The following is a 14,016-nucleotide window of genomic DNA, read 5'->3' on the forward strand; positions in this document are numbered from 1 at the left end:
GAAACATCTGAATATTTACGTTTCAATAAGTATGTGTATATTTCTTTAAAATTAACATTTTTAAGCTACAGGTAATACGAAAATACAGTTTTAACTTGAAAAGCTTTGAGTTTGAGACTATCATTTTTAAAAACGTAGGCGCATATAAAAGAAGTTATTACATTAATTTAGGCTAACAGTTTTCCCTGTAGGCAATCTTTGAGAGGTATATGGGCAACTATAGTATTCGGTATTATGATGAACTCGCCACAACCTCGTTTTAACGCTTAAATCATGTCAAAAAATGATTGTTTATAAAATGTTAATAACACATTTACAAAAGAAAAACACAATTCAACACGTAGGCAAGAATAATCACATTACTGTACTTCAATTAAGTATCGAAGAACCTGGCAGACATCCAATCAAAATCATGCGCGCCAAAACGACACGCAACAACGTGACGAATTTATTTGCAGACGACATTACTCGGTTCAATCTTGTACAACGAAGTATTTGTTCTTTCCACGCCATCTCCGATAATTCCTTCTTTTAGATCACTGGTTATCTTCAACCCTTCATCAGTATCAATACCTGTAAATTCACACCTTACAACGTACATGAGGACGTCATAAGGGGCGTGTGTAAATCGCTTATAGAGGGCGGCATTCTGTAAGTTTCCGGTAGCTTTTAGCTTTGTTACTCCCGTTACATCCATCCATTCGGATTCAAACTTTGCCGATTCTGCATCGGTTTTTGGTCCCTAAAAATGAAGATAATTAATTATTATGCAATATCTTTATGTTTTCATCTAAAGTGACGTCATGCATAACAGATACCCTGAGGCCCCTACAGTACATTAACAACAAAAAAGAATGTTGTACCAAAAACGTCGAAACATTCTGAACTGCACTTTCTGTTACTATACTTTTGATATAATAATGTAAAAAGTCACTTACTTTGAAACTTGACAATAAAAACAAAGAATCAGGCTGTTTTGCCAAGGCGGGTGCGATGGAGGATCCGTCCATTGTTGCAATTTCTGTATAACCACCTACAAAAAAAAAGAGAGGTAAATTGGAAAAAGAAAATGTATCGGATATTTATATGTGTTGAAAGGATGTTTCAAGTAAATGGTTCCAACTGTAGGCCTACTTCACACAAGGACTTAAGCGTAAAGTAAGTTGACCAATCACAGGCAATATAACTGTCGGTTGTCATTGGTCAAGTCAACCTGTTGCTTGCAGCTTGGCGTTGCGTCCACGTCGCGTTACGTCTATTTTGAGAACCTAGTCTGTAGATTCTAGACGGAGTTTTGACTTAATATTAGTACAAAAATAAATATTTTTGCGTTTCATACCTATACTACTTGAGCTCGTATTTTCATACAAAAATCGAAAAGAAAGACAATAACTACAGACTTGGGGCTGCAAGTCTAGATAACCTAGCTTAATGAATGACCGAGATTAAATCGAGAGGAAACACTTACCTGGATAATTTACCTGTAAGCCTGGAGGCCCATGACCTTCAACCAGAGCTTTGATCAATTCGGGAGAAGGTTCACCAAAGTCCTTTGTAATCCGTTCTTGTGTTCCCTCAAAGAAAGAATAATTCACGTACGGGAAACGACCTAACATAGTATTAAAATGAATATATTATTTGTGGGTGATAAATCTGTGATTTGTTCCAATCACGGCGCATCTCAGCTCTCAACAAAAACCCCACCTATACCACAACCCCCTTTTCCTCCAGTAAAAACACTGATAGCGGTGCCTCCCCCCAATCGTATTTTTTCTTGGTTTTTTTTGCATTACAAAAATGTACCATCGCCAAACCATTTACCTACACTGTAATACAATTGATAATGACATGTACCTGTCGACGTGAGGATTACGCAGCCGGTAAAAAATGTAATTTTACCGTGACACAAACGATTTCAGTGTGAACATCAAATCGAATATAACGTCGCATTGGTGTCAGTCGATTTTTAACTTCAACGCGGTAAATTCGGAGCTCGCGAACTTTTTTAAGCTTTGCGCGACTCACTTCGATTTGACGTGACGGTTGCCGTCGCTTCGCGTTTAAAGTGTGTACCGGCCTTAAACAGTGCCAAGTGCAGTAGGCTACTTATATTATATGTTAGTTCATGCATAAGAGAAGGAAATCTGGGTCATCTGTGTTGGAAATTGTAATCTGTTTATACAGGTTTTCATATAGATATAATGTATACTGATTGTGATAACATCTTTTCAGTTTCGATTTAGACGTGCCAAGTCAATGTACTTTTCTAAGCATCCTTCGAGTATTCAAAGCTGACTATTGTGTAAATTCTAGACGTAGAGTAGATTTGTCATTTTAAAAATAGGCTTAAATTTTGAAACGAAAAAGTTCACTAACATCAAGAAACGCTCGCAGTTAACATATTCAAATCCCATTGCATTTAACTCCTTATTATCCAATCTGCCGTCAATCATAAACGTTTTAGAATAATATCATGATTTAATTATCTTATTAACACTTTTATCAATGTGAATCTTGCACCCTTTTCCTTCCTGTTATATTCTTTTCCAGGTGAGTATACTGACATTTTTATGAGATAAGATTTCTCCGGAAACTTTAAAGGGTTACCCAAAGTTTTCAGAATATAATGTGGTTAATACTGGTACTATCAAGCTTGGTTCCCATTGGTTGAAACGCAAGGGCATACGCGCAACGCGAGTAATTATACCAATCACAACAGATTTCAGATCGTGGTGATTGATCAAATTAATAGTGTGCCTTTGTGCGTTGCGTCCTTATGAAAACCTTATTTGTATGATTTTCAAAATCACGTGGAGTGAGGGGGGGGGGGGGGGGGTGGGGGACGTTTAGCAATGGGGCTGGAAACGTAACCTAAACAGGAATAACAAAATTATCATGATTAGAATTACGTATAGCTAATGCAAGTTGTCATAATAGCACATCTGTACTCCTAGAATCAATACTTAATTACAACGTGAAATAAATTATAATTCTTCAATGACATGGATTAAGATAACGTGGCTAATGTTGAGTTCATTAATATGTCCTATTGTAGGCCCTATGTATGAATCACATCAAATTATATCGATCAGAATGTGTAATTCATTGTGTAAAATGTGTTTGTCCATCTACATGATTATGCTAATAATTTAAGCTAAGCCACAAATAATCGAATTTAAGTTGAATTCGGATAACGATTTACACATATCTCACACAATAATTTGCGACAAATAGGTTAGAAAATGAAAATGTCACTTTTTATCCATTTCTAAGCAGTTTGACAAAAGTCTAGCACGGTAAAAAAACATTAATTAGGCTCAATAGGCTCAGAAGGCCTAGGCCTCTAGGTACTGTACTCACACGATGGCGACAACCCGTCGGTCGGCCTTGCCAGTGTTTATTTTGTGTTTTCTTTTATAATTATCTACAGAATCGACATAAGAAAATAATGCTGTTTATTTACCTTGAGGATCTACATTTGTGTGCAGTTGAGCGCTAACGAAATGATCAAGCGTTTTAACAAATTCGCCTAGATGCGACCAGCCTTTGAGGAACGATTCCATATTCGGTGGCGGTGTAATCTTCTCGTAAAAATTAAAAACTACGTTCACCTCTTTTGCCATTATGTCTTTTTGTATTTACTCAAACCCAAATGACAATAGTACTAGTAGACCTGATGCGACAACAACACGACAACCTACAAATATTTTAGTCCAAGAAGTGACTGTAGCAGGCTACTTGTATCAATCTCAGCGGTGTCTCTACAAGAACGCATGCGCAAATCGTCTTTCTTAAAAATGAAACATTGGTCAACGAAGCAATTAATTTGTGTTGGATAACCGCCAAACGGGGATTGTTTAAGCCCAAGAATGTAAATCAATTGTGCACATACTTAATTGGATTAAGTTTGCACTATGCAAGTCTGTCTGTAACCTATTGAGTTCTATACAGTATCCATAATAATTATAATAATGTCATTATTTTTCCAATTTGGCATGAAATTAAGTTTCGTTTCTGTTAACTTAGTTTTATTCATCTGTGATCAGTAAAAGAATAAATGCTATGCCTCATGGCTGGCCGGGAAGGGAAGGGGACCGGCGGTCACCTAAAGTAGGGGGTTTATAGACGCGTGAGATTCACAATCGACACATTACGTCACACAAACTACCGTTACTAACACGTGACATCACGTCACAATACTAAAACTTTTCAGCAAATAAGGAAGTTCACAAAATGTTTTACGCGCCGCGCCTGTGTTCGATTTACGCGCATAATCGTAGAAACCTGCTTGGTTACTAAACAAACATACGTTCAGTTTTATTTCCGATGAGATTCAGTAAACATTGAATAAGATATTCTCTACAAATCTTTCAAAAAATTTTAAATAATGGCTTTATTTCGCCGAGCAAATAATTTTATTTCAGATTTAAACAGTAGCGCCACAGGTAGGTGGAGAAATTTTGACATGTTTTTTGCTTAAATAACTTTATTTATGCATTTAAAAATGTCAAAAAAATGTTTTGTGTGTAGCTCTAGCTAGCTAGGCCGGGCCTAGGCCATAGATAGGCTAGCCCCTAGCTAGGCCTGGCCTATAGCCCCTAGCTAGGCTAGGACTATCTAGCCTAATAATTAAATATTCCAGGCAGTCTGCCTAGCTACTGTTGTATTTATTTTATATTATACTGTAGGCCTAATGGCTCAAAATGATAATAATTAACATTTAAAACAAGCCTAGGCCCTAGGCCTAGGTAGCCTATCTATACTATAGTTGTGCTAATAATTAAGTTTTGTTTATTTTGTTTTTTAAATGCTGCTACTCTGGACTTGGCAGAGCCGAAAACTGAGGTACGTAAGACAAAAATTTGAGTGGTTTTTGATTGGTTGGTTGATTGATTGATGTGTGGTTGCTTGATGATTGGTTGGTTGATGGGTGGTTGGTTGATGATTGGTTGGTTGATGATTGGTTGGTTGATGGGTGGTTGGTTGGTTGGTTGATGGTTGGTTGGTTGATGGGTGGTTGGTTGATGCTTGGTTGGTTGATGGGTGGTTGTTTGGTTGGTTGGTTGGTGTTGATGGGTGTTTGGTTGATGGTTGGTTGGTTCGTTGATGGGTGTTTGGTTGATGGTTGGTTGGTTGATAGTTAGTTGATTGATGGTTGGTTGGTTGATGGTTGGTTGGTTGATGGGTGGGTGGTTGGTTGATGGTTGGTTGATGGGTAATTTTGGTTGGTTGATGATTGTTTGGGTGATGGTTGGTTGGTTGATGATTGGTTGGTTGATGGGTGGTTGATAATTGGTTGATTGATGATTGGTTGATGGTTGGTTGGTTGATGGTTGGTTGATGGTTGGTTGGTTGATGGTTGGTTGATAGGTGGTTGGTTGATGGGTAATTTTGGTTGGTTGATGGTTGGTTGGTTGATGGGTGTTTGGTTGATGGTTGGTTGGTTGATGATTCGTTGGTTGATGATTGGTTGGTTGATAGGTGGTTGGTTGATATAGGTGGTTGGTTGATGGGTAATTTTGGTTGGTTGATGGTTGGTTGGTTGATGAGTGGTTGATTGGTTGATGGTTGGTTGCTCGATGAATGATTGGTTGGTTTGTTTATTGGATGATTGACGGGAATGGATGATTAACTAATTAACATTTTTACACTAATTGTTTGTACTAATCCTAACATCTGATAACCAACATCATTTGTTTTGTGTTTACTAATTGCAACAGGATCTCTCTGATTACTATATGATCATTCTAAAACTAATTGGTGAGATTGAACGTAACTACCTTGATACAGTTGGTATTTATCGTGTGAACGGACCATCCAAACGAGTCCGGAGGCTGTGCAGGGGACTTCTTAACAACTTTTCTGCCGTAAAAATGAGAAAGCATAGACCATCAACTATTGCAAGCTCCGTTAAGCGATTGTTAGGACAGGTGAATGCAAACTGAAATTGACACAGAAATATGAAGTGAAATTAGTTTAGACAATCTAATCTTTTAGAGCCTTGAAACTAAATATGTAATTGACAAATTAGTTCATTCAATCTATAAAATTATTGGACATGCCAGCTATTTGGGTTCAAACTTTTAATTTTCTTTACATTCACGTGGCAGATTTTTCTGTAACAATTCTGGATAATAATAGCTTTGTTGAACTAACCAGTTACAGGTGTTATACATTTTAAAACTAATTCATTTATCTAGCTAATATTATAGTACTAACCTAGCATCTAAAGTCACATTTTAAAGAGTTTGATGTGTTTTTGGGGATTTTTTTTCATGTCACTGAGTATAATTAAATAATGGAAAGTTGTGATTGTTGTTATTCAGGTACAGATTATACCAACTTATGTGGAAGCTCAACTTCACAACATCGTGAAGCTTCATTTGCATATTGATGGTCGTAACAACCCCCTCAATAATCAACTTTTGACAGCACTTAAAGATTCTATTCGTTGCATGCCATATGAAAATTTCAGTATCCTGAAAATTATCATTATGCATCTGAAAAGGTAAATAATAAATAAATTATGATCATATCTTATATTAATTCTATAAGCATGTTAACATTGTTCTAATCTCACAATCCATCATCATTATCATCATCATCATTATCATCATTTTCATCAACAATTCAATATAATCAAGATGATATTGAATAAACTTTTTAGATAATTTTTTTTAAATAACTCATTCTTTTTTATTAGAATCACATTACATCAAAAAGGGCGTGCCAAAGCTATGACCGCTAAAAGTCTTGGCATTGTCTTTGGTCCAAGCTTTGCAGAGAAATGGTAAGTAATCAGTTAAACCAACTATAGGCATAAAATAATAATAATAATAATAGTGTAAGGGCTTTCTATCATGTACAGTGGATACCTACTCAGCAACAAAAATAATTATTTTTTTAAACTTATTTAGTGATGATTTGACTGCTTTTGAAGCAAAGTCCTTGATACTTCGATGGAACGGAGTAGTCGAAATGCTCATTCAGAATTCTGATTTGGTAAGCCGACTTTATTTTGTAACTATCAGTGTAAAACAGTGCATATAATAGGTATCACCATAGTCAATATTGAATATGGTGACACTGCTGGTGCTGCTACTAGACATTATCTATACTAGACATTCAGACAGACAGGCAGGATCTAGGATTTCAATGAAAATAAAAATGTATTTTATTGTTTCTTTTTTAGATTTTCGGTAAGACTTACATGACAAGCGAATGCCAATTAAAAAGAGGTAAATATTATATTTATATATATATATATATATCTTTTGCTATGGATATAATATTATGTCACCATGATATTCCGAAATAAAAAGATAAATGAAATGAATGAAATATATATATTTGATGAATTTTACGTATTTAAAAGTAAAATTTGATTAAAAACAATTAACCCTAATAATGTTTAATGTTACAGAGGCAGCAGCAGTTCCAAAACGTAAACGAATGCATTTGTTAAAGGTACGTACGTTTAAGACATAATAGTGCTTTTATGTTTCAAGCGGTTTTATGCCCGGATGCTCTTTTACATCCCTGAAAAAAAAACTATGAACAATGGCTTTTCTATCGTTTCTTATTTTCTATATCTCAGGATGTTGGAAAATCTAAACGCCAAGCAAGTCTTTACAAGAATTGCTTACTGAATCAAGCTCTGATAACAGAACAACAGAGAATGGAGGAAGAGGAAACTAACAGAAAACAGAAGGTAATTGTCGCGAGGACAAACAATTGCACCCAAAACAGGTGGTTAATACTGTCTACACTATCAAACTACTTTGAAAAAAAAAACCAAATATGGTAGTGATATGATGTTATCGTGTCTATATATGGACACATCCCATTTTTATGGTTACATAAGTTTGATAGTGTAGACACTGCGAGTCTGTATACCTAATTAAAATCCTGCTTTTTACTCTAATAGCGTCACAAATCGTGGTCATATTTTTATAGTAATTATATTATTGCTATTATTTATAATGGATTACTAACTTTACTCATTTAATGTTACCTTTTCTTCCAATCTAAGTTTCTTTATGGTATTTTTCAACATCATAACTACGGGGCGCCATTCGGGGTCGATTTTGTCGATATATAATATAATACAATTATGTGCCATATGACAAAATTAGTAATGTCCCGAACGGCGTCCCATACATAGCTACTAATCTTCATTTTTCATCTAAATTCAATCATCACATTATTATATTAAATGATAATGGTTTTTTATTTTTAGGAGCATGGTTGTTTATGTGGATCAATACTGATTACAGTAATCAGACAAAGGTCAAACCACAGTGCTATCGTCGTACCCGCTGACGCCGCCACCGCTCCAGAACTTTCGGTGATAATGTAAATTCTTAAACCTGGCTTTCTTATAATGTGAAAAACATACAATTATGCAGGTAAAGAAACAACATATAAAACAATCTTTCAATCTGATAAATAAAACTTGTTTTGTTTGCTGAAGATGTCCTCTACCATCCGATTTGACAGATTTCTTCTTTTTTTTTTCAGAAAATGTTCAGTTTTGTAGCCTCCTGTGCAGTTATTTATTTTGGAAAGCCAGTCAAAATTAATGAATTTGCATCAGAGAGACACCAGGAATTATTGTGATATATGCAGTTGAAGAATACTTCAAGACAAAACAAAATTTTTAAAACAGATACAAAAAAAGCAAAAAAAAGAAGAAAAAATGCCACACAATTGCTGACTCAGCACTTCATAGTCGACATGTGACTGTCAAATAAATTGAAAATAACATTATGTCTTAATCATGTGGGAAAAAAAGAATAAAGAAATATTATTGAGAGGATATTAATACTCACTTAGAAAACGAAATAAACTTTTTTTGAAAGAAAAAAAAATGGATTTAAAGAACAATTGACCTCCACTATCAAAGTTCTTATCTACTAACTGTGCAATATTTCTCCATGGTCAAACTGATCAAAAGGATATCTGAGTGAATTAAAGTAAAGAAGAATTATTGAGAGGACATTAGCCTATTACTCACTTGGAAAACGAAATAAACTTTCAAAAAGAAAAAAAATGGATTTCAAGAACAATTGACTTCAACTATCAAAGTGCTTATCTACTAACTATGCAATGCTGTGAAGAATTATTGAATTGAGAGGACATTATTACTCACTTGGAAAACGAAATAAATGCATAAAAATGACAAAAAATGGATAGAAAAATATTTACTTCATCAACGCACTGCTGTGCCTTAAATATGTGTATTTATCTACTAACTGTGTAATAGTTTTTTGGAATACTGAATTATGTCAAACTGATCAAGTAGATATCTGAGTGAATCACTGTAAAGAAGAATTATGGAATTGAGAGGACAATAATACTCACTTGGAAAACGAAATAAACTTTTAAAAAGAAAAAAGAATATGGAACAATTCAATTGACTTTAACTATCAGCTTAAATATATCTATCTAACAGTAACTGTGCAATACTTGTTTGGAATACTGAATTATGTCAAATGGATCAACAGGATATCTGAGTGAATCACAGTAAAGAAGTATTATTGAATTGAGCGAACAATAATACTTGAAATAACCGCATAAAAAGGACAAAAAATGGATAGAATAATTTCTATCAAAGTATTGCTGTGCCGCCTTATGTTATGTATCTGCTAACTCAGCAACAATACTGAATTATGTCAATAAACCTGATCAAAGATATCTAAGTAAATCAAAGTAAAGATGAATTATTGATGTGAACATTATACTTGGAAAACAAAAAATAAACTTTCAAAAAGGAAAAAAAAATGAATTTGAAGAACATATCAAAGTGTTGCTGAGCCTACTCCTGTACAGCTACTTAATAAAAAATGTGATTTTAAATCATGTTTATATGAATTATATTTTTATACTGATGTTATAAATAAATAGAATCAATGCCTAAACGAAGCATTTGTATATATTAATAATGTATGTATGTAATAAAGCAATAAATATATTTATACAATATAATAATTATATTTCTGTTGATGAGTAAAATTTGTGTTGGGTGTTTGTGATTCGCATTATTTTAGGTATAGCGCCATCATTTAGTCATCAATCAATTAAAGATGGCAGCGTCCATGGACCTAGCAACGGCTGCTGCAACAGGCAATAAAAATGTACAAAATGCTGTTTTAACTTTCTTTTTTTATTGTAGGCATAACTAGACTTATAAAAGGGCATTTACTAAGACGAATAATAATAAAAGTAAATAACTTAGGCTAGCTAGGCCTAGGTATATTTATTATACATAATACTGTATAGGCTAGCTAAGCTATTATAGGCCTAGCCTAGTTCTAGTGTAGTAGTAGCTAGTAGCCTAGGTAGGCCTACTTATACTACTAAGCCTAGGCCTAGCCTAGAGTGGTTGGGAAGGAATGAAGTTGTGTAGGCCCTACTGAAGGAATGGTCTGCAGAACAGGTTAATGCCTAGCTAGGGCCTAAGAAGGCTTTTAAATTTCTATATTATTCGGGGGTTTTTTTTGTGTAGCCTACCTAACAAATTTTAAAATAAAAAAGATTCATGGTTTTAGGTGAGACTTTTATTTAAAACCACCCAACCATAAAAAAAAAGAGAAAAAAATATTTCTTTGATTTGAATTTTAATTATTTATGCATTATATTAGGCTAACATTCATAATTTGTTTTTTCAGCTAGTTCAAAGTCTAATACAAAGAGGAGCAAACATCAATGGTCGTTCTAAAGATGGTTTTTCACCTTTATGCAATGCTGCCTTTTGGGGCTACAGTGATATCGTTGAATTTCTATTGGAACAAGGGTAATACACAAAAGGATATTTAAGATGATACTCCCCTATCAAGCCCACAGGCAGGATGCTTACATTTAATGGGGTTTTTTTTGCCAATGACCCTTTCCCTTCCACCAAAAAAAAAAATCTGTTTGTGTCTAGGCCTACTATAAGCTTGGTATACAAAAATTAAAATGCAATTGAATATAGGCTAAACTGGCGACATCAGATGCAAATAGATTATTCTGTATACATTATTGGAAAAGATTGTTTTACTAGACTGTACAATTATAGTGACATAGTGAGTGCAATTTGCATGGTTTGAAAAGGTCACAACTGTAAATTCAATATCTGTTATTTTTATATACAGGGCCGATGTAAACCAATGCAATGGAGGTACAAGATGGACAGCATGTCACTGTGCTGCCTTTCAGGACCATGGACGAGTCATTATGAAATTAATGAATTTTAAACCAAATCTTGCTTTAAAGGATAGCAAGGGAAGGTAGGATTACCGTATATCCTCGGGTATAATCCCACCCCCTACTTTATGTCTGACTTCACAAACACCTGGGGCATATCTCCAGTATTGTTTTTATGGTCTGGATATAGTCCCACCCTCTTCGTGTTCTAGGAGGTTGGTATTATACCAAATGATATACAGTAATACATGTAGTTGAACCATTTGACTGCCCGAGTTAAGCCACTGACAAAACATACTATATACCCACTAATCACACAAGGCAATGGTAAGTAAAGACTATCTTGCCCTATTTGCACATTGTCTCAACTTAACGGCAGCTAAGCCACTTTTCCCATTTGACCAATACATAAGCATGATGGTGGTGGTCACCCATTGGCCACAATTCCAGATTGGCCGTAGTACTGGTTTTACTTTGACAGAAACTTTCATGACCGTTGAACACTCTGACAAATTATCTATTTTGAACACCAAATAACTTTGTAAACTGATTTCTTCGTTTTCCTAAACTCAGAACAGCTGCAGACTTTGCTTCAGCTCTGGACTCAATATGGCCGTTCTTTGAAGCAGAGGGTTGCAGCCGAACACGGAAGCAACAACTCATTGAGATGGACATCATTAAAAAGGTTGACAATATAAAACTATTTGTTACTATTTCTATATTTACTATATTTTCAGGATTTTTTTTTTAAATTTAAATTTCCATCTTTATGTTAATTCAGGTTAAAGATACTGACCCAACTATTTCCAAGTCTGATTACACACATTTTTCACGACCTGGTTCCGCATATGTCATGAAAGGACAATCAAGAAGTGAACGTGGTGACATGAATATGGTAAGTTAATATTAAGTTATTTTTCTCCAGTAAAACATGCTGTTTACCTGTTAAGGAAGAGGTCATGGTTTTCCCAACCCTCACTCTGTTTATGTCCATGATCTCTTAAAAAGTTATGTTTTCCATAGAACAATCCATTAGTTTTTAGTTTATTTAATACTTAACTCAACTTGAGAGGGCACATAGATTTTATTTATTTATTTATTTTATTCAGTTGTCAACCAACAGCGATGAAACCGCCACTAACAGGTTGAATTTTGCTCAAATTAAGTAAAAAATGAATTCATTGTACAGACTTAAAATCCAAAGATTGCCTTAAAAAAAGTGTTGTCTTTCATTTCATTTTTGTTTTGTTTTTGACAGCAATATGCATCCAATACTGGAGACGTCCTTGGATCTCTCACAGAAGATCCTTCATCGTATCATAAAAGTAGTCCATCATTCAACATCTGGAGAAGCTGACAACTGATTCTCAAAGTATTTTAGAATTAAGTTTCTTGGCATGCTGTAGGTGCTATAATACATACACAAGTCTGTTTGGTGCTCTTGGGAGTATGGCAAAGCCTCTGGGTTGGGGTATCAAAGCTACAGGCCCATGGTGATGCTACTGGGTGCTCTAGGCCCAGGGGCATCAAATCTACAGGCCCATGGTGATGCTACTGGGTGCTCTTGGGAGTTGGCAAAGCTGCTGGGTTGTAGTGAAAAGCTACAGGCCCAGGGGCATCAAATCTACAGGCCCATGGTGATGCTACTGGGTGCTCTTGGGAGTTGGCAAAGCCGCTGGGTTGTAGTGAAAAGCTACAGGCCCAGGAGTAACAAAGCTACAAGCCCAGGGGTTGACAAAGCTATAAGCCCAGGGGTGACAAAGCTACAGGCCCAGGGGTTTACAAAGCTATAAGCCCAGGGGTGACAAGGCTACTGGTTAGAAGTAAAAAAAAAATAAGGTTTGGAAGATTAATGACCAATTTTGTTACTTTGTTTTTAACATTAGGGACTTTACGAAACACGACGGGAAGCCACAGAACTGTGCTCATGAATAATTTATGCATGAGCTTTAACAAAATGGGTGGATCTTATTGTGAAATTCTGTTTCTTTTTGAGGATGATAAAGTTGCCATTTTCCTGTTTAGGGAAAACGATTAGAAATAATGTACATATATAACCTTAAATAAACTGTTCAAATTACAATTAAACGTGGAAATTTCAAAACTCTAAATAATATTTGAACTTCTAATTTAATTGTTTAATAAAATAACATTTTTATTAGGTTAAAATGGCTGTGTTACAAGCATTAAATTATGTGCAGCATTTGAATGCAAGGCTCCCCTAGGAAGTCTAGGCCTATGCTGTTCCACCAGAGGCAAACGATTCAGAAGGGCCCCACGCCGCGAGACGGGGGAAGGAGAGTGAAACTGTCGGTCGCCGTCGTTTTCGCGCCATAGTGAGTAACTAATAAAACGGCTATGTTGACTGTATATGATTTTACGCTCTAGTGAACACATCGTGTGTTTTGTAAAGTCTCTATTGTCTGTTACATCACTGTAAGAAGAAAGTTTAACTTTGACAATGCAAATAAATGAATTCTAATAATTAATATACATTATTGGTTGATATTTGATGAGTGTATTAAAACTTGTAGTAATAAAGTGTATAATATAAACTAGAGGGCACTGTTTATGCATAATGTATGATTGTGGGTAAACATTTCAATATTCAGCAAGAACTTTATAGATTTCTTGTACACAAACAAACAAACTTCCCTCAGAATGGATTGGAACACTTTTGGCGCATTTAAAAGTTTTGAGTGCGGCTGGTTTTTAAAACTGTTTGTATGCAAAAGTCGTAAAAAAAAACAAGAAAAACACAGAAAATAGTATTTTGTATTTATTTACAGCATCTCTTTACATTTGCTTTGCTTCTTTTAAAAAAAAATC

General features: G+C 34.9%; 3 protein-coding genes across 4 annotated transcripts; 2 read left to right on the top strand and 1 right to left on the bottom strand.

Moving 5' to 3' along the window:
• Window positions 1-8: 8 nt before the first annotated feature.
• On the bottom strand, window positions 9-3,765 carry LOC140039497 (uncharacterized). The gene is made up of 4 exons (XM_072085105.1): window positions 3,464-3,765; window positions 1,469-1,609; window positions 939-1,033; window positions 9-742 (listed from the first exon to the last, which is right to left on the bottom strand). Exons 1-4 carry the CDS (start codon window positions 3,621-3,623, stop codon window positions 449-451), a joined length of 690 nt encoding a protein of 229 aa, XP_071941206.1. The 5' UTR covers window positions 3,624-3,765; the 3' UTR covers window positions 9-448.
• Window positions 3,766-4,331: 566 nt separating this feature from the next.
• Window positions 4,332-9,957, top strand: LOC140039498 (rho GTPase-activating protein 42-like). The gene is made up of 10 exons (XM_072085106.1): window positions 4,332-4,445; window positions 4,832-4,845; window positions 6,327-6,508; window positions 6,704-6,790; window positions 6,918-7,002; window positions 7,193-7,238; window positions 7,424-7,467; window positions 7,598-7,711; window positions 8,240-8,408; window positions 8,521-9,957. Exons 1-9 carry the CDS (start codon window positions 4,388-4,390, stop codon window positions 8,357-8,359), a joined length of 750 nt encoding a protein of 249 aa, XP_071941207.1. The 5' UTR covers window positions 4,332-4,387; the 3' UTR covers window positions 8,360-8,408; window positions 8,521-9,957.
• A 128-nt stretch (window positions 9,958-10,085) lies between these two features.
• LOC140040039 (uncharacterized) lies at window positions 10,086-14,013 on the top strand. 2 transcript variants are annotated; one of them, XR_011842686.1, is made up of 7 exons: window positions 10,086-10,136; window positions 10,671-10,795; window positions 11,136-11,270; window positions 11,761-11,872; window positions 11,969-12,082; window positions 12,446-12,646; window positions 12,861-14,013. XR_011842686.1 is itself a non-coding variant. In XM_072085674.1 (6 exons), exons 1-6 carry the CDS (start codon window positions 10,086-10,088, stop codon window positions 12,542-12,544), a joined length of 636 nt encoding a protein of 211 aa, XP_071941775.1. In that variant the 3' UTR covers window positions 12,545-14,013. The 2 variants fall into 2 exon arrangements, 1 of the variants encoding a protein (XP_071941775.1); XM_072085674.1 differs by having other exon boundaries at window positions 12,446-14,013.
• The last annotated feature ends 3 nt before the right edge of the window (window positions 14,014-14,016 follow it).

Source organism: Antedon mediterranea, chromosome 2 (genome assembly GCF_964355755.1).
Source record: "Antedon mediterranea chromosome 2, ecAntMedi1.1, whole genome shotgun sequence".
NCBI lineage: Eukaryota > Metazoa > Echinodermata > Crinoidea > Comatulida > Antedonidae > Antedon > Antedon mediterranea.

Coding starts and splice junctions, on each gene's coding strand:
- LOC140039497 (XM_072085105.1), bottom strand. CDS start 3,623: ATGGCAAAAGAGGTGAACGTAGTTTTTAATTTTTACGAGAAGATTACA. Junction 1,610..3,463: donor CACAAATGTAGATCCTCAAG/GTAAATAAACAG, acceptor ATACTATGTTAG/GTCGTTTCCCGTACGTGAAT. Junction 1,034..1,468: donor CTTACAGGTAAATTATCCAG/GTAAGTGTTTCC, acceptor TTTTTTTTGTAG/GTGGTTATACAGAAATTGCA.
- LOC140039498 (XM_072085106.1), top strand. CDS start 4,388: ATGGCTTTATTTCGCCGAGCAAATAATTTTATTTCAGATTTAAACAGT. Junction 6,509..6,703: donor ATCATTATGCATCTGAAAAG/GTAAATAATAAA, acceptor CTTTTTTATTAG/AATCACATTACATCAAAAAG. Junction 7,712..8,239: donor AAACTAACAGAAAACAGAAG/GTAATTGTCGCG, acceptor TTTTATTTTTAG/GAGCATGGTTGTTTATGTGG.
- LOC140040039 (XM_072085674.1), top strand. CDS start 10,086: ATGGCAGCGTCCATGGACCTAGCAACGGCTGCTGCAACAGGCAATAAA. Junction 10,796..11,135: donor GAATTTCTATTGGAACAAGG/GTAATACACAAA, acceptor TTTTATATACAG/GGCCGATGTAAACCAATGCA. Junction 11,873..11,968: donor AGATGGACATCATTAAAAAG/GTTGACAATATA, acceptor ATGTTAATTCAG/GTTAAAGATACTGACCCAAC.